General features: G+C 36.9%; 2 protein-coding genes across 2 annotated transcripts in view; one reads left to right on the plus strand and one right to left on the minus strand.

Moving 5' to 3' along the window:
* Nucleotides 1-18,704, plus strand: part of GAS2L3 (growth arrest specific 2 like 3) — a 19,174-nt gene extending 470 nt beyond the window's left edge. Inside the window, exons 2-10 of the mRNA XM_072401100.1 lie at nucleotides 6,513-6,596; nucleotides 7,131-7,172; nucleotides 7,407-7,575; nucleotides 8,898-9,016; nucleotides 9,941-10,082; nucleotides 11,266-11,329; nucleotides 11,618-11,753; nucleotides 12,555-12,662; nucleotides 14,981-18,704. Coding sequence (XP_072257201.1) covers nucleotides 7,155-7,172; nucleotides 7,407-7,575; nucleotides 8,898-9,016; nucleotides 9,941-10,082; nucleotides 11,266-11,329; nucleotides 11,618-11,753; nucleotides 12,555-12,662; nucleotides 14,981-16,339 — 2,115 coding nt within the window. The 5' untranslated portion in view covers nucleotides 6,513-6,596; nucleotides 7,131-7,154 and the 3' untranslated portion in view covers nucleotides 16,340-18,704. The remainder of the gene's footprint in view (nucleotides 1-6,512; nucleotides 6,597-7,130; nucleotides 7,173-7,406; nucleotides 7,576-8,897; nucleotides 9,017-9,940; nucleotides 10,083-11,265; nucleotides 11,330-11,617; nucleotides 11,754-12,554; nucleotides 12,663-14,980) is intronic.
* A 768-nt stretch (nucleotides 18,705-19,472) lies between these two features.
* On the minus strand, nucleotides 19,473-25,000 carry LOC140322440 (uncharacterized). Its single transcript, XM_072399006.1, has 6 exons — nucleotides 24,933-25,000; nucleotides 24,276-24,452; nucleotides 23,636-23,786; nucleotides 22,660-22,784; nucleotides 21,686-21,819; nucleotides 19,473-19,763 (listed from the first exon to the last, which is right to left on the minus strand). Exons 1-6 carry the CDS (start codon nucleotides 24,998-25,000, stop codon nucleotides 19,480-19,482), a joined length of 939 nt encoding a protein of 312 aa, XP_072255107.1. The 3' UTR covers nucleotides 19,473-19,479.
* Between the last annotated feature and the right edge of the window lie 1,263 nt (nucleotides 25,001-26,263).

The raw sequence follows: 26,263 nt of genomic DNA on the forward strand, positions 1-26,263 counted from the left end.
GATCTGGTTACCCTGATCCCAGCATTGGAGGGATCCCCCCATGATCCTGGAATGGGATCTGGTTACCCTGATCCCAGCATTGGAGGGATCCCCCCATGATCCTGGAATAGGGTCTTGTTACCCTGATTTCAGCATTGGAGGGATCCCCCCATGATCCTGGAATAGGCTCTGCTTACCCTGATTTCAGCATTTGAGGGATCCCCCCATTATCCTGGAATAGGCTCTGCTTACCCTGATCCCAGCATTGGAGGGTTTCCCCCCATGATCCTAGAATAGTATCTTGTTACCCTGATTTTAGCATTGGAGGGATCCTCCCCATGATCCTGGAGGAGGATCTGGTTACCCCGATCCCAGCATTGGAGGGATCCCCCTAAGACCCTGGAATAGGATCTGGTTACCCTGATCCCAGCATTGGAGGGATCCCCCTAGGACCCTGGAAGAGGGTCTGGTTACCTCGATCCCAGCATTGGAGGGATCCCCCTAAGACCCTGGAATAGGATCTGGTTACCCTTATCCCAGCATTGGAGGGATCCCCCCATGATCCTAGAATAGTATCTCGTTACCCTGGTTTTAGCATTGGAGGGATCCCCCCCATGATCCTGGAGGAGGATCTGGTTACCCCGATCCCAGCATTGGAGGGATCCCCCTAAGACCCTGGAATAGGATCTGGTTACCCATATCCCAGCATTGGAGGGATCCCCCTTGAACCCTGGAATAGGATCTGGTTACCCTGATCCTAGCTTTCGAGGGATCCCCCCATGATCCAGGATGAGGATCTGGTGACTCACTGACAGGGGGTGGATGTAATGCTGCACCATGTCCCTGCACTGAGTCAGCAATGTGTTATAGAGTCCCATGGTCTGTATATGTGCTGCTGTAATCATACAATCTCATGTGACTGCTGCTAGTATTTACTCTGTAAATTGTACTCTATGTCTTCTGTATCTGGGAAATGTTTCTATTATTATGACCACGCTTGTGTGTATTGGGAAAATAGTTGTTTTGTATCTGATAATATAACATTTTGTAGATAAAAATTGAAAGCTAAAACTTTGGCTACTCAAATTGGTATTATTGTTGACCCCCCAGCTAAATTTTTATGCATAATTGCCAATCAAAGCCTGATGTAAAATGTTTGTTTATACAGAACGTGGATTCTTTAGTGGTACTGAGTTGATAACAATGGAAAATTGGCGTCCCGTCTCATACATGGCTGGTATATACATTTAAACCCCAGAACAAAAAAATCAAGAACACAACGGGGAATCTGACATTCTCTGGTGGGAATCAATTACTGCCAATAAAACACATGGACCTGGAAGATTCCCACAAGAGGATGTTTGGGAATGTCCGATTCCCTGTTTTATAAATAGAGCTCAAAATATACCACAGCTTTGTATTTCCTTCTTTTCTTCTTTTTCCTTTATACAGGTGATCCTGTTAGTAACACTCTTCTATAGCAATGGGAAAGCAGTATTGTCTTCCTGAGAATGGACTACAGAACACCTCTCCGTTTCACTTTATTATATAGGGGCAAGTTCTGAAGTCCTCACTGAGAGTGCAGCACAGGCCAAGAACTTCACCTGACAATATTTGTGAAGTGATTACCAAGTATAGTTATAAAAACAGATGTAATAAAACACTTTCAATGGTAAAAAATGGAGCACATGAGAAATCCATTGCTAGGTTTTACATGACCCTTTTATAAGTTGCAGCTTTGCTATGATGACTATTATTATTTTTTATTTTCCTATTCTAAATAAACAGAATACCTCTTCATCCTGTAAGTCTATTGTGCATGCAGCTGCCTATACACCAAGATAAGTCTTGTCAGCTCTTACCAGTCCATATGTGTCAACACTTCCCTCTAATATAATAGAGATGAGAAAAGAAGGGACATATCAAGAGAACATCCTAAGATGACAGTTAGATTCAGTACGTTATGTAAGCACTGTCATCCTAGGGCTGGATGTGTAATATTTGCAGGGTCACCTGATAAAAACAAGTCATCCAATGTTATCAATGTTATATTCATACTTTTCTGCTACAGGTGTGGTGCAGTTTTGGGTTACATGCTTCCCTATTGGGGGTATGTTGATGGAAACCACACCAAGGGGTGTTTTTTTAAGTTATTTAAAGCAGTGAATCTGATATTTACTAAATAATATTTAGAAAATAATTCAGTGATTGTCAGGTTCCCTGCTTTCTAATTAGATCCCTAAACATGTGCGACTCACCAAAACACGGAGGTGTGTGTGCATCGGGTCGTGTCACACAAATCTGTTAGCTGGGAACAATGAATGCCTATGTAGGTACAAATTGTGTGTAAGGCTATGTACACACGTCGGTTGATTCTCGTCCAATAATCTACTCGGGCTTATATCAGACGAGAATCTGGCCCTCGTTGTCTGTCCTGGTGGATCCATGGACAACGGTAGATCGTAATGAAAGTGAATAGGAGAGAGTACAGTGGGGTGTCGCTCTCCTCTCCATAGCAGAATGGCTCTGTATGTAGAGCACTCGTGCATGCAGTCTTTTATCATTGGGAAGGATTGTGAAAGATCCTTTCCAATGACAAATATTGAACGTGTGTACCCAGCCTAAGTCGTGGTCATCAGTATCTGCATTGGACCACAATAATAGTTACTAATGCAGTGATTACCAATGCCCCGCTAAACTCCAATATCTGATTTTTTTCCATGGCCAATCTGAAGTAAGTGTCTGACTTGTTGCGGTTTCTAATGCATATTGGAAAAGTTCACTGTATGTAGTGAAATCAGGGTAAGCTTTTTTAGATATAAGAGAGGAGCCTGTACAACTGTACAAAGATAGAGTTCAGCTTTTAGGATTTCATTAATTTCACTTGTTTCTACATACATTGTTTCATCTGATCTGTCACATCCTCCATACAATCACTTTTTACTTTCTGACAGGCATAGGCGCTATGACCTAATATTTTACACTTGTTGTTTTACAATTAGGAAATGATCTCATTGTTCTGTCTGTTCGGTCTTCACAGGGGATGTTATTGCTGTGCAAACTGGAATGGAAGAAAAATGCATTTTCTGACCTAAAAATTTAAAATTAATAGATTAAAGTTTTTTTGTAAAGATTTTAGGGGATAGAACCACTGTTAGTTTGTATTCTGTGCTTAAAAACTTTTTATGAAGACAAGTGGCTCTACCTGATCACTGATCCTTTACTATTAACTATATTCCTTATTGCCCATGTTACCAGTTATCATTAGCAGGGTGCACTGCAGGACAGTTGTTTCCTTTGTAAGTAAAGTGCCAATAAACCTTTTGGTGAGCTTTTGCCATATTCAGCAAGCATGCCCAGCATGGCACACACCTAACTTCTTCTTTGGGCACTTTAAAGATTACATTTGAGATGTTGTCCTGTCCCAATCGCTGCTGACTCTTCCAGGTCCACCATGCAGCCACTGGGTAAATTGGGTGGCCCTTGATGGGTGGCAATACCAAGTCTCACCAGTACATGTCTAATGCACCATACAGTGCAAACAATGAAAAACAAAAAACTAGCAAAAAGAAAAAAAAAGCCTCCACCTTTGGGCTGGATGAAGGTTTCTAGGCTTTTAATTTTGCCAACCTTTACCGCTTTGCTAAAAAAGCCATTTTCGGAATTCACAAGTTAGTTTATGCTTCAAAATAGTAGAGAAGAATTGACTTTAAACTATAAATTTTACAGAGCTACTTTCTTAAAAAATAGCCTCAATTCTTTATTTTTATGGATCTACTGAACTACAAAGTATTTTGAGAATCCAGGCTGAGCAAGAATTTGGTATTTATTTCTATATTCGTGTTGTTGCGTGGAAATATTGATGGATATTGAAATTTCATTATAGTACAAGGAAACATTGTTCATAAAATGTCACAGAGCAGTTTTCCAGTGAAGAAATTCCTTGGCACTTCATGTCTGGCTGTAATAATGCAATGCCCTCCATTCAGTAGCCACCCACGTAGACCACTGTAATGAATAGCTTCTGCCCCAGCTACACGGATAGAAGTTCTTTGCCTATGTTATTCAGTGTATTGCCATTGTTGATTGATTAAAGAAGTTTTGGTAAATAAGTCAAGCATTTCTTGCATTTCACTTGTTATTGGATTCAATTCTGAGTTCCCTATTCCCATATCATTTTCACACATGGATTGCTGGCCACCTAGGATTCTGGACCTTAACCCCACTGGGAATATTTGGGAAGTGCTGGAGAAGACTTTATGCAACAATCCCGCTCTCCCATTATCAATACAAGATACATGCTAAAAATGAATGAAACTCTTGATGTAAATATTGTGACTGTGCATAGGCTTATTGATATAATACCACACAAATGCGTACTGTATTTAAAGCAAATCAAGGCAGTCCAATGAAATATTAGTGTGTGACTTATCTTGAAAAGGAAGTATATTTTCTAATCAAGCAGTAAAAAACAAAAAGTTCTGCAAAAGGGTAATTGTGTGAGGTCCCTGCATCAGAACTACATGAACAATACTTTGCAGAAGATTATTGTCAATATATTTTTATATAGTGCTGACATTATTAAGCAACACTTAACAGAGGCCATTCGGTATAGCACAAAATAAAAAGAGCTCACAGTCTAATCTATTTGCTATAGTTGTAGTCTTATGAACCTATCATTGTAGATTGTGTCCTGGCTGGGATAAGAATCTGGAACTTTTGTGAACTCTAATTCTGCAGGATAAGAGTCTTAAGCTACATGTGCAATAATTGTCGTTGGAAAGGATCTTTCACGATCATGTGAGCAACATGTATACAGCACATTCTTTAGGAAATACACTCCAAGCCAACCTATAAGGAACCATACTGTCTGGTAGCATTATTTGCATGCTGATTACTTTTACTTGGTGCATGAAATTGATGTTTAACTTTGGAAAATGTCTGATCGGCTGTATGCCTATTTGATGTACAGCGCTGCGTAATATGTTGGCGCTATAGAAATACTGTTTAATAATAATATACAGGTCAGGAGTCTGATTTCCTTTACTGCTTGTTTCTCTGGTTTAGTGACTGCTACAAACGGCAAATAAACTAGCATTTTAGAGGCAGGTCTACATAGTTTCCTCTGTACAGATTACCTTTTAATAAAACTCTGAACATGAAAACAGACCATTTAACTGGCATTTCATGGCAGCTGTTAGCTAATCTTCTCGTACAACTTTCTTGTAAATTATGACCTCTGAAATTCAGGGCTATATGAGCTCATTTTCCATCTTTTTAGCATTTGATATTTTTTTATTTTTGTACTGTAATGACCCAATATGCCATCAACCATGGGAGCTTGTCTTGCTGGAACAGATGAATTATTATCCCCCCTGTTCCATTGCAGAATCTGTGACCCCTGCGTTTCAGATTTCATATGTTTCGCTGGCGTGAGTGGGAGTTTAGTGACATGCATGTTTCCAGATCAGTTGGGATGGAAACACTCCTTCACTTGTGTCATGTTAAGGCTTCCAGTGTGCACTGCTGGATGCTTGAATGGCCAGTCTGTTTTACATTTCCTCTAGAGAGTTTGAGAATAATGATCCTCTCTGGAGACTTCTCAGATGCACACAATTTAATGCTACTCTCACTGTGATATGCAAGGAAACAATTTACAGCACATATTTAACTCTTTCAGTACACTGCTGTATACATTTATTATCTATTTGCACAATAATAGTTAGAACATTTTTTTTTTAATTCTTGATACATTTTGCATTCTTGTTGTACTGTCAGCATTCTTGATTGATCAGGTTCAAAACCTCTATCCAGGTTTAGGTAACAGTTCCTATATGCAGCAGAACTAGAGAACCAAGGCTCCTCTATAGGTTTTTAAGGTTTCTTAAACTTCAGTTGATTGACCTCTCATCTGATGTTCCATGCCATTTGGCAAAGCAAGATATCTTTCTCTTTTCATCTTTTGGAATGAGAAGCCAAAACTCTAGATCATGTACTCTGATAATAAAAGATAAAGACACTTTAATGATAAAAGAAAAAAAATTAATGTTCTGGGTATTTCTGTACAGAACAAAGTCTTTCTTCAGGTACTTTGGCTTTAACTACTTTTTTTTAACTATTTCTTTACTTTTCTAGTTAGAAAACGGCAATAAAAATCTTAGCTTATGGTTTTGAAGCAGCTGTTGGCTGTACCAGCTGAAGTTAGCGGCTCTAAATGCAGCCAAATGATACATTATTAAGATGATGTGACTTTACTGTTGTGGTCACAGATGACCTTTCGGCCCCATGGTGATGTTCTCACTGATACCTCCTGCTAAAAAAAAAAAAAAGCCAATATGTAGAAAGGAAACTGACTTTCATTATCTCATCATTTGTAAAGCTTCAGGAAAGGCAAAAAGGTGATATCATCCTTTTCTTATTTCCAGACGCTGATCAGTAAATGTTGACTTGGTGCTTTAAGAAAACAGTAGTGTATTAGATAACTGTGTCTTTTGAAAAATAGAATTGACCGATTCTTTATTTTCCTTTTATAGGTAATGGATTGCAGCTTTAAATATTAAAAACATCTAAGGGAAATTGTGAGCAGAAAATGTGTGACTGATGTTCCTCAACAGCTGGTGAGTGTTCTCTGCATGCCTAACACAATGTCTGGGAAAAATAATACGCTATACATACTTGGTTTCTATAAAAACCCATGTGTACCCATGACGTTTTTCATCGTAAAACACTGTTCTCCTATTTACTTAATAGCATATATATAAACTAAATAATAATAGTCCAACATCTGAAAACAATTACACCAATTACACCTAAACTGACCGTGGACCCTGTGCGGGGACACACTTTACACTTCATGGCAACATCTGGGTTTGTGGAGCAGTATAGTACACACACACACACTGTGCCTGGGTGTTAAGGAATATATTTCTATATATTTTTATGAAGGTTTGCTTTATAGGGTTAATTGAGCATTTACCAAACATGTACATAAACACAAATCAGAAAGCTCTCCCTACAGTGAATATTTTAATTTTACATTCCCTACTAAAATATATACATATATTCTTACTAAGTGTTGGTCATTTTGAAATTCTGGAGTCACCTTCTAAACTTTTTAGTAATAATTTGTGCTTTATTTTTCTTTTATTTAGAAACAGGATAATTCCCAGAGAACTATGCATCACGCAGTTCAGGTATGTGCTGTCTACTTTCCATTGAATAACTTGAATTTCCAGTATATTAGCAATGTATTCCCATACAGTATTGACAAGAATTCTCCATTAGTGATCCTAATTTTCCTTTGTCTTTAGAAGTCTATTATGTAGATTGCTAGCTTTATTTCTAGGCACCGCTAACACTTAAGAAAGGAAAAAGCAGCAAGCACATACCCTGGTGAGTTTTATGTGACTGTAGTTTTGTCATTGCAGGTTTGGTTTGGTGATGATCTGCTATTAGGTCAGAGAAGTCCGTTGACTCCTAGACATGGTCCAGGTCTGTCTGATGTTTCTCAGTATGATCAATGGCTGGCTGTGCGCCATGCAGCCACGCTGGTACCAATGCAGGAAGATCTGGCCATATGGCTGAGTGACTTAATAGGTGAGTATGATCATGTATTACAAATATTGGAAAATCCTTGAGACCTATTTCTAAAGCGTCAATCAGGCTGTTTGACCAAACAATGGCATCATTTATATCATATTAACTTATTTTATTGATGGATTGTTTGCCTTATTTATTTACAAATTTATGTGATAATCAGTTAAAAAAAGTGTCAGTCGTCCAAATTGCTACCCTATAGTTTAAAAGCATGAAAAGCCATATTAAGAAAAAAAAAAATCAGTAGTGGTTTAAAAAAGAAATGTTAAATGCACTCTTCTTAAATTATGTTCTTTATAGATGTAAATTAGAACCCAAAATTGGTAATGTATAGAGGAAACTTCCAAAATATTTGTGTCTTTTAATATAATTGTTGTTTTAAACTTTTTTGCTTTGTATTCTTACTTTCACTGTGTTCTGTTTTTGTACACGCTATATTATTGGCATAGCACATGATAGTCCTTGCTGGTGTTGCATAAACTAGTAATACCGTACTGATATTTAATGTGCTGCTTTTTAAATGTTCTGTACAAATTTGTTCCCCTTTTGCTACCTGCGATAAAATCTTTTTACAGGCTGTTTTATAACCCTTTAAAAAAAGTTACGCTCTGGCTCTTTTGTATAAAATTGGTTCTATAACTGTAAGGGGTTTTAGGCTAATATAAGGGTTATTAAAAAAAAAAAAAAAAAAAAAACCTTGGCAGAGGGTTGTGGCTCTCCTTGAAAACAATGGTATACAGCAAATAAAAATGTATTTTATTGTTATCATACACTGAGGGTCATTGGGTTTGGCAATTTCATGTTTTTATAGAACTCAAGGCTATATAGAGCTCTCTAGCCACATTTTTAATCTCATCAATCCTGTAGATCCAGTGGAAAAAAATAGCAACAGTCCCTTACCTAGTAACTTCATACATAAGTTTAAAAGATTCAAAAACTTTTTATTCTTAAGGAACCCTTAAAATATATTTTATCTCTTCGAGAACCCCCTGATATATTCAATCAATGATTTTTTTTTCATTGGTTGCCAGTGGATGGAACTCCACCTTTACAGACAGCTATCAAGGTGTTGCTTTCATGCAGTTGGTTCTGTCAGGTTGGGTTGGAACTGAAACTATTCCGACATCATTTTATTTCATGAAACCCCTGCGACATCTAAAGAAACTTGGAGAAAACACTATGCCAGAAAAAGAGTAAGCATAGTAAGGAAGAGTCCCCTTCTTGTGTTTAAAAGAAAAAAAAAACACTACTATGATGTAAAAATACTGTTACTGTATGCAAGGTGTGTTATTTGATGTTTTATATGAACTTGTTTTTTACAGGAGTGGAAGTAAGAAGTGAGAAGTTCATGAATGATCTTGACAATGGTGTTCACCTTTGCCAGCTCATCAATGTTGTGCAGAACACTATGAGGAGATGCTGTACCCCTGAGGAACTAATGGTAAGAATTACCCTTGCAGTCTTGTCAACCTACATGTGAGTTTTGGCCAGATTTCATCAACTCTTTAATGAATGCACCCCACACAACAGATACCAAAAAGAAAAAAAAGTTATTATGTTTTACGTACCTTACAATATTACACCCAAATGAAGCAATAATTAAATAAAATTATGGAGAATGGTATTCAAATATAGATGAATACAAATACATCTTTCAGTGGAGAAATCCACATTTTAAGTTTTTTACAGTTGTATCCCATGTAGGAAAATGAGGGGAAAATCAAAACCTAGAAAAAGCAAGCAAATAAATTAGTCTTACATCATTTGGAGCAGCGGTCGCCAACCGGTGGTCCCTGAGAAAATTTTGGTGGTCCGCAGCTCTGGCTGGTGCGCCCCCCAATGGGGTCAGGAGAAGGAGCCCGCTGGGGGGGGCATCGGCCAGAGCCGCAGACCATCTTCCCCCGTACGGATCGCAGGCTTGGGGCGGTGGGCTGATTGTGTCTCGGGCTCAGACCTGCGATGGGAGAGTGGCCAGGTTCTGGCAAGTTTCTTCCCCTTTGAGTGACACGAGGCTCCCCGTGCATGCGTGTTCTAGGGCCAATAAGTTTAGTCGTCTGTAAATTGGAAAAGGTTGGCCACCACTGATTTAGAGCATACTTTTTCTGCAGCTTGGAAGGTATTGAAGACAGAGACAGCCAAGCAAATTAGAATCTTGGCAGTGACAGCCATCTTTCAGTGACAGCCAGGTGTCCTTCTTTTTAGATAGAGTTGGGGATATAAAGACAACACTAGTGCTAGATAATAAATTTGGCCTATGATGGGTTGTTGGTCCATTCATTTGTGATAATTCTGCCTTTTTAGTGTAGTGATTTTCATTCTTTAAATGATTTATAGTAATATACCCTGTTACCCTTTTCCTTGGCAGGGTGTGCCTATGAGGAGAGTCCCATGCAGAAAAGATGCTCCATCTGGCTCATTTTTTGCTCGGGATAACACTGCTAACTTCCTCCGCTGGTGCAGAGGTATTGGAGTGGATGAAGCTTATCTTTTTGAATCTGAGGGTTTAGGTAAGTTGGACATGAAGTCATGCACAAATATAAATGACTGACTACAGAACACTGAAGGGATTATAAAATAAAGGAAATTTCAAAAAAAAAAAAAAAATATGATAAATCATCCCAAATCTTTTTATGTATTAATTAGAACGTTTTATACACTTCACTTTTATTTTTTACAGTTGTTGGGCTGAAGTCCATCTAATGGGAATGAAATCTGCATGGGCTTTGTATGTTTTCCAGTTTTTGTGCTGGGATCATCCGGATGTTCTGATTTCCCAAATTGTTATTCAATCAAAAAAAAACTTTAACTTTAACAAAAGCAACACTGTATGCTAGGTATTAAATTCCACTTACACATACCATGATATTTAAACCAATTGGACCAATTTCTCTCTTTCTTGTGAAATTCTTTATGTAAAACCTCTAAAGAGTTGACCTAATAATTATCTGGGTGAGGGGACAGGATTCAATAGTCAATATCATTTTTCACACTCTTTGGATTTTTCATTATCTGGACCCACTTTACAGGCATATGAATGTCAGATGTTTTATATATTTTTTTTTATAACACTTTGATGTGTAAATCTTTGTTTACTGACCTGGTTTTGCACATTAATGATTGCCTTGTCTTACTTTCTTATGATGATGAACCAAAAATAACTTTCAACAATGGGTTCTTTTGACGGAGTTTCTTTATAGTTAAGTATCTTGGTGAAAATAGTAACCCGCATGACTGTACGTTATACTAGTAGTCTAAAAGAACTTGTTTTCAGAAACTTTATCTGCAATCCGTGGAATCACCCTGGATTATGCCTTAAAGGGTCTGGCAGAGCTTCTGACCAACAGCTGCCGTGCAACATTTGTCCGTTAGTATTTGGAAGCTCATTATGTGTGAGTCAATGTAACTTCTATTGCAATTAAATTCCCATGCCTCAATAACCCTTTTGAAGAGTTAATTTTCTTACAAAGTTATTGTTTCCCTAGTGAATACAAACATGTTTACAAATTGCATCTGAAATCTAAAAATAGATTAATTACTCAATGCAGTGATTGTGTTTGTAGTTGAACTTTTTTTTTTTTTTTTACACCTGCAAATATATAAATGATATATTCCCAGATGCCAAAAAAATGTTTCCGGTTCATAGCTTTAACATTAAGTTCACCAGAAGTGTTATCCTTATTTTTTTTTTAGTTCTGCATAAAGACCCCCGGCAGGTATGTCTGTGTCTCCTAGATGTTGGACGTATTGTATCCAGGTGTGTGACTAATTTATTGGTAATAATAATAATTTATAATAGTAAATATACATTTAGTACTAAAATTTTACATTTACTGATATAGTCACAGAATAATTTGGAGGAATGGTTACCAAAATTGTGGATCCAGAAAGTTCTAATCTAACTCTGATTCGATCTAATTCAGTTCTTCAATGTTGATAACACAAAACACAGAAATCTAGATTTTAACTGCCAAGTAACACACTTTTTTATATTCTAAAACATTACATTTGGTTATAAAGTATTCTTTTTTTTTTTCATTAACAGATACGGGGTAGAACCACCAGTTCTAGTAAAACTAGAGAAGGAAATTGAACTGGAAGAAACCTTGCTTATGGAGTCGGGACCATTGGCCCCAACAACAATCCAAAAATCCTGCTGTCACCATGACCTGCATGAAGCGGTATAATAGCATTTTATTATCAATTATTTTGGTATGCTGCCATGTCTTGTATTTCCGTAGTGATCAAGTGCTACTTGGTGAAATCTAAGGATTTGAATTCATAGTCTTTTTAAAAAAAATATATTCCAGAACAGTTAAGCTGCCTGGTTTGGATTTGTATCCTTGGACTACACAAATATATTATGTTTTGTCTCTAAAAGGTCATCCAGAGTAAAGAAAACTGTACCCTTGCTTTGCTGGGAAAGGAAGGGGACTGCTGAGATCACAGCAGTCCCCAAAAACTAACCAGGCAGTCAGTGCTGTCCTAGTAGGCTGCTATTGGTTCAATTCTGAATCCCAATTATTAACACATAATGGAACATAGAACATGCAATATTGTTATTTTTTTCACTAAGCTTATGACACAGTCCACAATGTTGAATATACCATTAGGATGCTTTTTTTCCTGCATAGATGCATTCTCCACCTGGCTTCTGTGATTCATTTTGATATAACACTGGCAATATTAGCCCTTTGGACATTTTTGTGTAGTTGCAATAATTGTTACATTGACACTAAATATACAAATTCAAGTTCGTGTTCAGCAACCAAACCATTGCTTACATGTTTAGTGAGTGTGTAATATGTCCAAATTATTACGTTTTGCAATCTAATTTATAATGTATTTTATTTTAGCAATATTCTCAAACATATATGTCCATAGTTGGGGCAAAGACAGGACTCTGGAAAAGTTGTAGTATTTCATAAAATGAACATGGCGTTGTTTCTTTAGCTAATGTTGACTTTATTCTCTATCATTAGGTAACTCACATTGCTCAGGACCCACCCTGTAATTGCTCTCACCGCTTTTCTATTGAATACTTATCAGAGGGTCGTTATCGGTTAGGGGATAAGATCCTCTTTATACGGGTAAATATGTGCACCTCAGATAACATTTTCATAGTTTTTTTTTTTTAATGTCCATTAGATATTTAAATATAGCTCAATTGCTTTGCATTAATTATGAGAAGCCCATTAAAACATTGTGTAAAGTAATTATTGCTGTGGTTTATCACACGGGAGCCATATACTTGCATCCATTTACAATGATTTCCATTAGGAAAACCATTTTAGTGCAGTCACGAAGTATGCTTCACTGTAATAATAAATGACTTTGGTATTGCTAAATGTTATGTGAACAGAAAGAAATTTTCCTAGCACTCAGCTAGTGTAACAAGTTCAGTAAAACCTTGACTTGTTACTATTGGCACAATGGCGTTTATCTGGCAGATGGTAAAGAACAGCTGCAAGAAGGGTATTAGGGTTGGGAAAGATGATGTGAAAGTATTAAATAGATTGCACTTCTGAAGATTCCCTTCTACCTCAATGGGGAAATCCTCTGCATTACACTGAACAAGAAAAATAGACTGGCAGCTAAATGCAGGGAATAGGACTTTGAGGTTGGTGAATTTAGTCTATAGCTGACAATTTTTTCTCATTTTATTGTAAATGCTGACATTCAAAACTCCTGGATGCTTTTCTTCAAATCTTTACTGTGATTGGTGTGATAAAAAGGTGATAATTATGTACTTAAACTCTATTTCTTTGTTTTCTATGCTCTTTATGACTTGCTAGGATGGAGTTTTGGGTTTCCTGGAGGAAGCATCTGTGTGCTAAAATATATGTGCATGAAGGAAATGACTGAAAATGGATGAATTCCTTACAGGAAGTTATGCTTGTAATTTCTCTTATATATCCAATTTTTATAGATCTCCTACACAATATGTCCAATGGGGGAGATCTCTGCATGAATTGTTATAGCAGTTGGTGTAAGATCTGTATTGAGCTGAGCGCTCCAATAAATATAGGAGCTCAGAGAAGTTTTCAGCCTTGTTAAACCATGATGATAACTATAATGTAATATTTTAACCTCCTGGGCGGTTCATTTCTGTCTGGATTTATGTCTAAAAGCGGTACATTGTTTTTCATATCAAAACTGATTCTGCAGTATATTATATTGGTATGAGTATAATAAAGTTTGAAACACAAAATCATGTCAAAATAATAAATTTATTAAATAAAAAAAAATGCATTTTATAATAAACATGACTTTGTGTTTCAAACTTTATTATACTACTAATACTAATATATTCTACTGTAAAATAAATTTTCATGAAAGACAATGTACTGCTTTTAGACATACAAATTCAGTGTATTACATTCAATACAGTTATGTTGTATTGAATGCAATACAAAATAATTTGAAATTCCTGCGGTGCCCCTAGTGGCGGCTCTACGCCCCAACGTCACCGGGAACTCCCAGGGAACATCCGCAAATTCGCCGGGGGACAGATCAAGGAAGAGGACGCAGCCAGAGGATGGCAGGACACCGACGGGACCAGGTAAGGCTTTCAGCTGTTTTTTTTTTTTTTTTTTTTTTTTTTTTTTTTTTTACCACGAGGCACACTCCGGCTTACCGCTCAGGAGGTTAATAAGCACTACCTATATTAAGTTCTTTTTTATTTGGATGAAACGTTCCTATAAGGAGCTATTGAATAACACAAAAAGCGTGCATTAACATATCTTTAGTAAGATGATGGTAGGTGGTTAGAACAGAAGATATTGAAGGATGGGTTACAGAAGTAGCAATTTCAGAATCAATTCAGTCTATTTAGTGAGGCCCATCATTTTGTGGTCATGACATATGTTCCAAAGCTATGTAATATGGGGACCTCCCTAATCTGTCCAAATAATTTGTCTCCAGTCAAATAGGTTCTTGCACTACATAGTTTTTGGTAGATCTATAGAGATTGAATAATAAGATTATAATATATGTGGTGAGCTTTATGTCATGTATTGGTCAACCTAAACGATTACAAATCTTTACATAATATCAAAATAGCTCACATTAGAAGAGGGATTGATTTAAGCACTTGCTATGTGTTTCACATCGACTGGTTATTCTGTTGTAAAGTTGGTTGTCTTAACACTACAAAATCCTGGTAATATACTTGATTGACATGGTACATGGGCTTGGCATTTCTCAAGAGTCTATCTGGAGGTTAGAGGACATCATTTTTTTTTTTGTTCATAAAGCAGCAATGGGGTTAAATAAATAATTTTTTTTATGTTTAGGTGATCATTTTGCTTAATTTTTTTTTTGTCATAACTGTGAAAATAATGTAAACCAGAGATAGTTGACATTTATGTCAATAATGATCCCTTGTTTAATGTTGGTTATTTTCCAGATGCTACATGGAAAGCATGTCATGGTCCGAGTTGGAGGAGGTTGGGACACTCTACAAGGGTTTTTGCTCAAGTATGACCCTTGCAGGGTTCTGCAATTTACTACACTGGAGCAAAAAATTCTTCAGTTCCAAAAAGGAGGAGCAAGTGAGAATGTATTGTTGCCATCAGGCAAAACACCACAACCTCCTGTTATGAACCCCATATCTGCAATCGGTGTCTCAAAGTCGGCCTCTACACCATCTACGCTCTCATCCTCTTCTAATTCCCGAAGTGAGAAGTCCCCTACCCCAACTTCTCAAAAGGGAACAAAGAATACACCATCTGCCTCTGTACGCCCTAAAGTCCAAACTGTTTCAAGAAAGGGCTCACCGTTGCTTCCTGAGCCACAGAGGAAAGTGGCAAAGAAATCTAATTCTCCCCCACATATCACTACTGTAAGTACAAGTTCCAGAGGTGCACAGAATAATCTTCAAAGAAAACTTTTCACTTCACCCAAGGCAGCTGGTCCTATTTCTAATAATGTTGGGAAAAGCTCTGGGTCATCTCATGTAACTAAATCATCTCCAAATACTAGACACTTGACTCAACGTACCAGCCCGGTGCAGTCAACTAAATGTTCACCCAAATCACCTGTGCCTCTTAAAACACTACCTAAGGATGCTACTGGTTCCCAGGTAAAACCAGCAACAATAAAATTAACTACAGATGCTCACAAAGGAGCTACAACATCAGCAGCTAGTAGACCTGGATTATCGAAGAGAACTGAATTGACAAAATTGACCAGCAAGAGTACAATGGATCAGAAATCTGCTTCAGTATTTCAGTCTTCCAGAGAACCTAAAGTCATTAAAAAGACAGATTTGCAGTCTTCCAAAGAACTCAATGTAGTTAAAAAGACAGATTTACAGAAGAACAATCTAATCGAAAGGAAGCCATTTGTGGTATCTTCTCGTGTGCCTAACAAAATGCCTCCTTATACCTACCCCTCTCAACCAGTGACTAAACCACCAGTTACAACTACTACTTCCCAGCCCAAACCCACAAGTAAAATTACTACTAAGCCAGCTCAGCCTCCCAGAAATGGCATAGCGAAGGCCACAACTGATAGGAACACTGCCCGTACTCCTCTATCTGTAGTTAAGCTTCCACAATCTGATACCAAAGCATTGACTGTACCACAGACAAAACCAATGGCAAAAAGTCAATTAGCAAGTGGGCCAGTAAAAAAAGGCAAAATGCTGGCCGGGTCCGATTTAGCTGGTCCAAAAACAAAACTGGCTCCCAAAACCGCTGCTGATTCTATGAAAGGGAGATTTCCTAAGAAAGAAGAACGCTATATAACATCAAAAACAAAGTAACCTAAGTGTTGGGCTTTTCTTTAGAAAGACCTGCGCTGAAAATGGCACTTTGGGTTTGTTTTTGCTTCTATGGAGGCAGAGCTCTTCTTTTCCTGGTGAAAAGGATCTATTGTGTCACGTTCAGTCATACAATAATGGCTTTATTTAGTTCTACAATTAAATTCCTTACTTTCTAATATAGAGAAAGAGGAAGTTGCTCAGATTCATGTGACCTTAGAAAGCAGACTCACCAGAATCACATTTCTTCTGACTGTACTTTGTGAAAATATCCCATGTTAAATTAAGGGACTGTGTGACCTAGAAACAGTGTTTTACGTTTACAGTGATTTGCTGGATGCCTGAATACAGAGTTACATTTTGCAAATATATCTGCCAAGCACAGTGATCACTATACACACCATGCATATTACAGTTTTGAAGGGTTGGAAGTTGACCCTTCTCTGCTTACTAGATGCACAGCAGAAATAATAAGTGTAGATGAATGGCAGATCAACAGGTGACTGCAACCAATCACGTTTAAAAATTACTAAAAGCTCTGCCTAATAGCAGATGCTTGAAGGTAGAACTCTACAAAAATTATGAAAAAGGGTGGCATGATTTTTTAAAATCTAAGTAATAGTTTTAGGCATTAATATAGTTTTTGAAAGACCCACAGTCCTAAACCTTCTTAAATAAAGTTTGATTTTCATGTGCTACAGTTTTCAATGCAATAGAGAAAGGCACACTGCATTGTCCCAATGCCATACCTTCGAGCTTTGGTCTTTTAGCAGGCATTCTGGGATACATACATGACAAGCATTAAAGAAACTAAAAATCAGAAATGCTTCTTCAATTCCCTCCAGTGCTACTTGCATACAATAAAGCCATTTTTTAATGGTTTTTGTTGTATCACTGGAAAAGGACTGCCTGCATTTTCTCCCTGAAAAGTAGGGATTTCAACTTTTACTCTTCCCTGCTTGCTTTTCCATCCCAGTTATGACTGTTAACATAGCTTTGTTAGATTTGAGCATAGGTTTTTGGCTTGTTCACATGCATAGTATTTTGCCTTAATTCATGCTTTTATAGTTCTAAGATTTTGGTGTAAATCACTTAAAGTGGTCGCTGAAATTGTAACTGACCTGTATGACTGTACCAGCAGATGTGAGTGAGAGCCTCTCTGTGGCTGCCTCTGGTTTTATATATTCATATTTAGCTTGGGTTTTAAAGATTTTTAGTTAAAAGGTATATTTAAAGGGTTTGCTTAATGAAAACGAAATGTTTGTAGTACAGGTACTGCCTTAGTGCCTTTTTAAAATACTTACAGGTTTTAGGTGTAAATGCTGCTTTAATACCATGGCTTAGACGTGAATATTTAGGTATAATGGAGTAAAATATGTGCAGGGAACATTTGCCTTCTAGAACATTGTGCCTCTGGGTGTAATAAAGGTGATGTTTTTATCATTTTGTGTCAATTAAAATGATAGGAAACAAAAATTGAAGCTACAAATTGAAAGTCAAGCTTTACCTGCAATACATGCATATATGCAAAGGAATGTGTTGGCTGCTGAATCTTCCTTCAACTTTCGTTGTGAATATCAATTGTTAAATCTAGTTGCGTTGGTAATACTTGATTTCAAAAGGAAATGTTAACATCCTTGTGGTGATGTCCTTTCTAAAGGTCTGCATCGGGGGCCAGCAAACTTTTTTGGCTACTAGGCTATTTCAGGAGGTCAAGAAGGCACACTAGGCTGGACTCTCTCTTAAATCCCTTCTGCTACACCAGGAACGCCCCTGAAGGGAAATCCCTCCTCCGCAATGCATATGGAGGAGAGATAATATCCCCTTACCTCAGCGGCGGAAGTGTTAACGCCGTCCATGGTAAATGGGGAAGGAAGGCATAACAAGAAGGCTCAAGAGCTACGGGTTGCTGACACCTGCTGTCTGGGATTAGGCCGATCGACCAGAGGGGCGTTAGGCTGGAACGGATTACTGGCTAGGCCGTATCTGGTCTAAAGACCGGAGTTTGCCGACTTCTGGTCTACATTGTACATTTCTGGGTCCTGTTATTGTCTGTCGCCTTCTGTATGTAGGATATATAAAAGTCAATTGTATACAGATGGGATAGAGCTGGTGGGCAATGGGACCTTACAAATCATGCTACGTGAATTTGTGTAATGGGCCACTGGCCTCCTTACCTTTCCATGCAAACTAAGCTGGCTTCTCATTTGCTTAAAATATTTGCATATACATTTATGTATGGATACATTTTATATATTATGTACTGGTAGATTTCTTTCTCACATTTGTCCATGTTTTAAATTCTTTTAATATCAGTTTTAAGATATATTTTGCCTTGTATATATGTATAATAAATGTTATAAATATTTGGCAAGTGCACTTTAATAAACATGGTTTGGTAAAATATTAAAGAACACTTTTTTGTGGTCCATCAGTGCATTACACAAAGCACCCATTACACTTTTATGGAGATCTAATGCATTTCCAGCATGTGGTAAACATATGTTTTTTTTATCATTATTTGTAAGTTAAAACATCAGTCTTGGAAAAGCAAAACTATGTGAAATGCATGGCTTGATAGCTCTGTACCTCTAAAGAGCCTCTTTATCAGGAGAGGCTGCACTAGGACACGACTGAATCAGTTTTTGCCTCGGGTGGGGGGGTTACTTTTTTTATATGGCTTGCAAAAGAAACATCTTTACCTTGCCAGTCAGAGTGAAAGGCAACACTGGGTCTAGAAATGGTTCCCCCCAACCCTCCCAAATGACCCCCAGCGCTGCAACTGTTTATAATACATAAGTAGTATTGGGTAGAAGAATGTCAGCTCCTCCCCCAATAAAATGCTGGGATCTAGTATCTGATCACTAAGCCTGAGCACTGTTACATGACTGCGTTGTGGAAGATTGCTGGTAAAAGTATAGTAGAGTCCTATGGACCTTTTTTTAAGAAATATGGTCACTTCGTCCAGCATAATTGGTATCATTTGACATTGTTCATACTGTACCAAGGGCAAAAGGTTGACAAACCTCTGCTTAATGAGCGTTCTGGAAATTTCAGGTCCTCAACAATTATACAACACAAATATACAGTCTTGATCTATAAAAATTGTACGTAACATCACAACTTGGTGGTAACATATGTCACTAATGTAAAGAGTTGTTTTTCTTGATATAAAATTTTAGGAATCTAATATAATGAAAGTTTCCATCTTGGTTGAGATCAAATGCTTGGCACAATGTGTCAAATTCTGATGGACCAATTTTAACCTTCAGTGTGAAGAAGATGGCACAGATCTCTGTGAAGGAGACTTGTCCTGTACCTAAAGGGTCTCGGCTTCTCAGAATAGACTTTATTTCTTTCCAGTACTTGACAATATCTGTGGTAAGCTGGGCTTGAATCGCTTCTACTGGACTAGTCCTTCTGGTCCCTAAAAAAAAAAAAAAATAGGTAAAGAAAATTTTTTATTTATTTATTAGGTTCATAGAAAATGTTTGACACACAAATGCCGGGCCTGTTGTACTTCAATGTATAGTGTAGTATTTTTCCAGGAGAGCATTCCTAACATTGTGATCAGCAAGAGTCAAACTCCAAACATCCTATATTGCTTCATTCTTTCCCACCTCTTATACAGTTTCAAAGTCCAGAGTCCTATACATGCTAACCAGTTAAACAACTGCTTTTAGTGATCCTGCTTAAAGCTGAACTCCAGCCTTACCTTAGTTTCTGGCCATAAATAGTGAGTCTTCTCATGTCCTGAGATTGATAATTACTGTCACTGTGAAGCCTATATAACATTCCTATTGAAGGGTTGGATCCTCCAGGAAAAGAATAAATAAAGGATCTTGGAGGGATTATGTAAAGTACCGTTACCAATCCAGTGTAAACATGCTAATTTGCTAGGATAAAAAGCTGACATTTTAGTGTCTTTAGTTATTAGTAATTTGTATTCATAGTTGATGACAACAGATTAGGCAGTGCTTTACAAAGTCCATAGTCATGTCACTAACTGTCTTTAAAGGGGAAAACAATCCAATGTTTGGGGGAAGCCAATTAACCTAACCGCATGTTTTTGGAATGTGGGAGAAAAATGGAGTGCAGAGAAAACCTATGCAAACACAGGGAGAAGTTGCAAATTCCGTGCAGATAATGTCCTAGCCGAGATTTGAACCCGGGACCTAGCGCTACCAAGGCTAGAGTCCAGTTGTCTATATAGATGTCTATACTGAAGATCAAGATAGAGCAGATGAGGGGAAATGAGATGAGAATTGAGAGGTATAAATTGTATTTCATGAAATTGGTGCATCCAGCTAAGTGGCAGCTACCTGTCAAACTTTTAGTTATTATAATAACTATTTGTTTATTATAACGATAGAAGGGTATGACCATGATTTATGAATGGTCATGTACAGTAAATGCTGATCAAGACATGATTTGGGGAAAACATACTTATGGAATGTGGGGTAAACCCACGCAAATGCAGACTCTGTGCAGATAGTGTCAAACGATCCTGGAACCTTGGTGCTGCAAAGTCAAGAGTGCTAGTTTCCATCACATGCTTGAAACAAGCATGAAGATAATGTAATCAATGAATGCCTGAGTTGTATTTTTTTTCTGGGTCTGTGATGAAGGTGTTACAGAAAAATGACAATTTACCTAATCTCTAAGTGAAGGTTCTCTTTAAGTCCTGACTTAGATAAATGGGCTGATTGAGTACAGGTGCCATCAGGCCCTATGCACATATTCCACATCCGGATTGTCCACCACCCATTCCATTCAGGTACTTGCTGTCTGACTTGCCTTTCAAGCAGTGTCAGGTTTGGGAATTACATAGGACAGGCTGCATTCTATACTACCTGTTCTTCTACATCAAGTTCTGTGTGGCTGTGTATTGGGGTGTTTCCAAGGACCTGAGGGACAGTCCAAGGCAATGCCCATCACTTTGAAAATAATGTATGTAAAACCTGATGATGGCTTCCAGAATCGAAAATAGCATTTGGAGCATAAACAGGTCTGCCCATAGAAAGTATTCACAGTGAAGATGTCATCTGCATGTTATTAGTTTTTAATACACTGCAGCTTGTATTGCGTTGCGGATGGGCTAAGGGAGGCTATAGATTAATTTTGGGAAAAAAGACTAGAGTTCAGCCTTAAGCAACATGTTACCTGAAAAAGAATAAGGAAAGGAAATTAAATTCAGGATTCAAGATATATGAAACAGATTAAGAGAACTTATCTGCTACTACAGATCACAAACTAAATCGATGAAGATAACATTTAGAAAAGAGTAGCTGGCAATGCATTAGATTGTTTCTGGTACTTTATATACTATATACAAAAAAGAAAACTTACCACTTTCCTTTGGTGTTTTCATGTTCACAAAATATGACAGAAACTTTTTAAAAGAAATTGATTCAACAGGATAAGTGATTGGCAAACTGTGCCACAGGTTCTCCAGCTCTTCTGGTAGAAGAACACAGTTCATCCTGAAAAAATTAAAACAGTATTATTGCACCAAACAGCAGTGTCCTCTATTGTATGATAGTGTTAAAGAATTTTGTAAGAATGATCCATAAAATGTTCTCATTATTACTGCTAAACAGCAGCATCCTCTAGTGGCTGGAAATTAAATGTGCACCTTTATCAATACCAAACCCCAAAATGTAATAATGTATTTATCAAGCACTGACCTCCTAAGCAGCACTTTTCAGCAGTTTATAGCCATGTCACTACCTACAGTTTTAGAGAAGCTTACAATTAAAAATCTCTACTTAGTCATTAACACAGTCTAAAGCCAATTTTAGAGGAAATCAATTAACTGTCAGTATATTTACCAGATGAGGGAGGAAACTGGTGCAGTTGGAGTAAACCCACATATATATGGAGAGTATAAATGTAGCTAATGGGCTACAACCCACCTTTAATACAAATAAAACATTGTACATCTTGATTCCTGCTCTTATGTCATCATCTAACTTCCCAGCTGCATTTACTTTTAAAATAATTATTTAAATATTCGTAAAAAACAAACATAAGCTAGTCTTCTACCATCCACAAGAACCATTTTATAACCTTTTACGTGTTGTCATCTTTGGAGTGATGAACTAGGTTTGCATAGTGTGTATATGGGTGGTGTGAGGTATGAAAGACCCAGAAAACTAAAATGGAAACCTTAATAAGGAATAAATAGGATTCTATTTACTGGGAAAAAGGAATAGTGTTGCTATAAGCCTCAGGTCCCCCTTTTCCCTAGTTTTATTACACCAGTCACTCTTTAAAGAGAGGATCACTACTATTTTTGTTATAGCATTGATCAAAAAACATACCGAAGAAATATGGCATCTAGTTTTTCCTTATCTGCGCTGCATTCATCGTTTCTGCATGTGTTGATGAAAACTTTACAAAACTGCCAAAACTTATGCTGGAGAAGGTTCCATACCATCACATATAACTGTAATAAAACAAAAATAATAGTTTGAGACTTTCAGAATTCATAAGTCCAGTTAAGTATTCCACAAACCACTAATGTGAAAAATTAATCTATTTTAGCCCTGGGCTTTCTTACAATAACATAAATGGACTAACTAAATAATATAGCAGCAAAAGTATGCCTTTTAAAGAGTGTGTTGGTTTTCAATATAAATAAGCCTACTTCCTTGACCAGATTTGAACATTTGGCATCCTATTTAATGTAGAGTGCTGCGTAATATGTTGGCGCTATATAAATCCTGTTTATTATTATTATTATTATTAATAATAATAATAATAATAATCTGATCAAGCTCCCCAGATTTTAGCATTCAGGTGTAACCATAGTTGCAAAATTAGCAGTACTGGGACCAAGAAGTATGTCTCATGTACCCTCTGTGTACTTGTATTTTATATAAAATTATTCAGCCCACCAAATTCAGGTTCTTGCTAATAAATTAAAAAATAAGCAGGCTTACTAAGAAGTGAAAGGTTAAAAAATAACCTAGTAATAGTTAAAATCTAGACTAAAGAACAATGGAAATTAGTTATATATTTTTGTAACATTGTTCTCTACATTCTGAAGTCCTAGCTAAACTGTCCAGATTTAGAAATCTCCCAGGCTGGAATAGAAAGACTGGGGGATCTTGCAATAAAATAAATTTATTTTTATGTACCATACAATGTAAGGTTTATTTAGATTGTCCCCCCAACCCCACACAAATTTCTCAGCAGTGATACATTGCCCTTGTTATTTCTTGCAGCAAACATGGGAATTTAACATAAAACTTTGGAGGTGTAACACTGCGTTATGAAATTACACATAATACTTGCCTCTTGTAGATTTCTGGGAATCTGAGCATTGGTGTATCTTGACAAATCCATTTCAAAATTTTTTTGATAACGAATTTTATCAATTCGATGATGCACTGTTATTTGTGAGGAAAGTCTTGCAATTTCTTCTTTTAGCTCAGATGTTGTGGGCCTTAAAAAATACACATACTATTGGAAAACAGGCAATTAAAACATTTGATTTCAAAATAGTTGCAAAATAAACAACATTTTCTATATGACAGTCATAAATAACTGGGAAAACAATATTTGACGTAAAATATCCATCTTTGTAAAATGTTTGCAGTCATTGAGCACATTTCATGCATTAGGCTCTCAAATGACAATATGAATGATCTGAAACTCACAACTAGAAGAGCAGGGTAGTCATCATTTGATTTTGTCATAAGGACATGGGTTGCATTTCTTGATGGTCTTATTGTAGGGATGAGTAACTTATTGCATCTTCATAAAAATAAGCCATTTTCTCAGTTTCACTCACCTAGTACTCCCTCAAGAATAAATAATGCATGCCTGATTTGTGCCCCCTAATACATAACATAACTTTTATTAACATGAATTTCTATTTACAATGTAGTAACCAAATACATTAATTGCTAGTTTATTCATTAAATGGAGTTACCTGTCTTGAATTAGAGCTAAGAAGTTCATAACAGAGATGCAATTGGACTCCTGGTTTCCAAGAAGTGCCACAAAGCTCCTAATGTGTGCTGGCGTCAGCTGAACTTGTACTGTGTTCTCAATGATTTCTTTAAAGTCTTCTTGACTAATATTGCCATTTCCGAGAATATCAGCTTTACTAAGTAGTAAGCAATATCAAGTAGAGGGATTACTAAAATTACTGCATTTACACTTGAAAAGGGGATATTCATTACAGAGGCCTACCAGTAAGTAGAATGGCTTATAGCTTACATGCCTTTTCTCTTTCACAAAAAAGATATAATAATACAAACAGACCCATATTTAACCCTTAGAAATATGTTGTTTGATAACTTTGACCAACAGCTTTCCTTCCCCTATTTTTTGTCTATTTGTTAATATGTACCAGATTTACTAAGTCTTCAGCTTTCCCTAAACTTCTAAAATTCTAGAAAATCTTTGCATTGCTCCCCTTTTATCTTACCAAAAAGCAACATCCATTCACTTATTCAAAAATAGTGAAATATTCCCCGTATACTACATCATATTCCCATGGTAGAAAATTCACCTGCATAGTTCAAGGTGCCCCAAAGGGTATAAAAACAAAAATGGCCAAAACATCCTAATAACAAATACTTACTTAAAACGCTCAAGAAGCTCAATAAAAGGACCTTGGCATAAGCGAAAAAGTTGCCATTCTGCTTCCATGGCTGATAAACCTTCTCTGGAAAGCGAAATATTGTCAATATCTTTCCTGAAAAAAAATTATGCAACATAGAGTACACCCAGTAAACTGGGTTTGTTTTAAAAAGACACATGCAGAAGTTTTCTACATCCAAAAACACAAAAACTGTTTTAAATGAAGCAGCTTTTGATCTCCTCATTACTTGAATCCATACAAATAAAAGCAGACCTCAATTTTTTGGCTGTGAAAATGGGGGGGGGGGCATTCCTTTGTTGTCCTGCTACATTTCAATCAGTTTTCTTCTGTTCCATCATCTGATGGGTGGTTACACTGGTATGGATGTAAGTTGCATATGTACAGTAATGTGTAGTCTCCCAGATGCATGGAGATGAAGTAGACCCAGTGGACCCAGTGCAATCTCAGAGTTGAAAGCCCACTTACTGGTGGTCTGTTAGAACCACCAGAAACAGCCACTATGGCTAAAACTATTACTGAATAAAGCCTGCAGTGTACAACTTTTTAAATCTTTAATTGCACAATGGAAATAGCTTTATTCATATAACATTAAAAGTAATGACATTTAATGTCTACAAAGACCCTGTTTTGAGCCAAACTATTGAGATGTTCTGATGAAGACTTCCTCCAATATCCGGTAAGCATATTCTGGATTTCCTTATCCTCACCCAATGGATGATTTTAATGAACAGTATGGAATGGTGTGACGTGAAATCTGCTTTCAGGTATTAAAACAGGGAAATTATTATGAAAAGGTTTTTCCAGACCTTTCTTCCGTTTCTTCCAACATTCTCTTCATAAAGCTAAGTCTTGAACGGCTCTTTAGCTTATTCAGAAATGCTGTGTAGTCCACAAGTCCATCTTTCCGCCTCAGGTTAAACCTAACGGTGCAATCATATAATACAAATAATTGACACCTTATAATATAGAAACCAGACAATGTTCTGTGAATCCTTCATTGCTTTTTTCAAATGACATTTTAAGGTTTTGTAGCACTGGCACTTGTACAGGTTACTCACGCTTTGAGAACTAAAACTTCATAGAAAGTTATATTCTATAAAGATATTATTATAAAGGGTTTATTGTAACAAGTACATGCATAATGGAAGCATTAGATAGTTAAATAGGTTTGTACAACTTAAAGGGACTTTGTTGTTTCAAAAAACAAATTAAAACTATGCCTATAAAAGAACATAATACCTGCCTGTTCTTTATTTTGTGCCACCAATCTTCCCTTATTGCACAGTATATTTATCTCACTTACTTTGCTA

This window comes from Pyxicephalus adspersus, chromosome 2 (assembly GCF_032062135.1).
Source record: "Pyxicephalus adspersus chromosome 2, UCB_Pads_2.0, whole genome shotgun sequence".
Lineage (NCBI taxonomy): Eukaryota > Metazoa > Chordata > Amphibia > Anura > Pyxicephalidae > Pyxicephalus > Pyxicephalus adspersus.

What these genes read in the sequence shown, in the direction of transcription:
- LOC140322440 (XM_072399006.1), bottom strand. Translation starts at nt 25,000, where the DNA reads ATGGAAGCAGAATGGCAACTTTTTCGCTTATGCCAAGGTCCTTTTATT. An exon ending in TTCCCAGAAATCTACAAGAG is followed by an intron (nt 22,785 to 23,635) that starts GCAAGTATTATG and finishes GTTTTATTACAG; the next exon opens with TTATATGTGATGGTATGGAA. An exon ending in GAAAACACCAAAGGAAAGTG is followed by an intron (nt 19,764 to 21,685) that starts GTAAGTTTTCTT and finishes TTTTTTTTTTAG; the next exon opens with GGACCAGAAGGACTAGTCCA.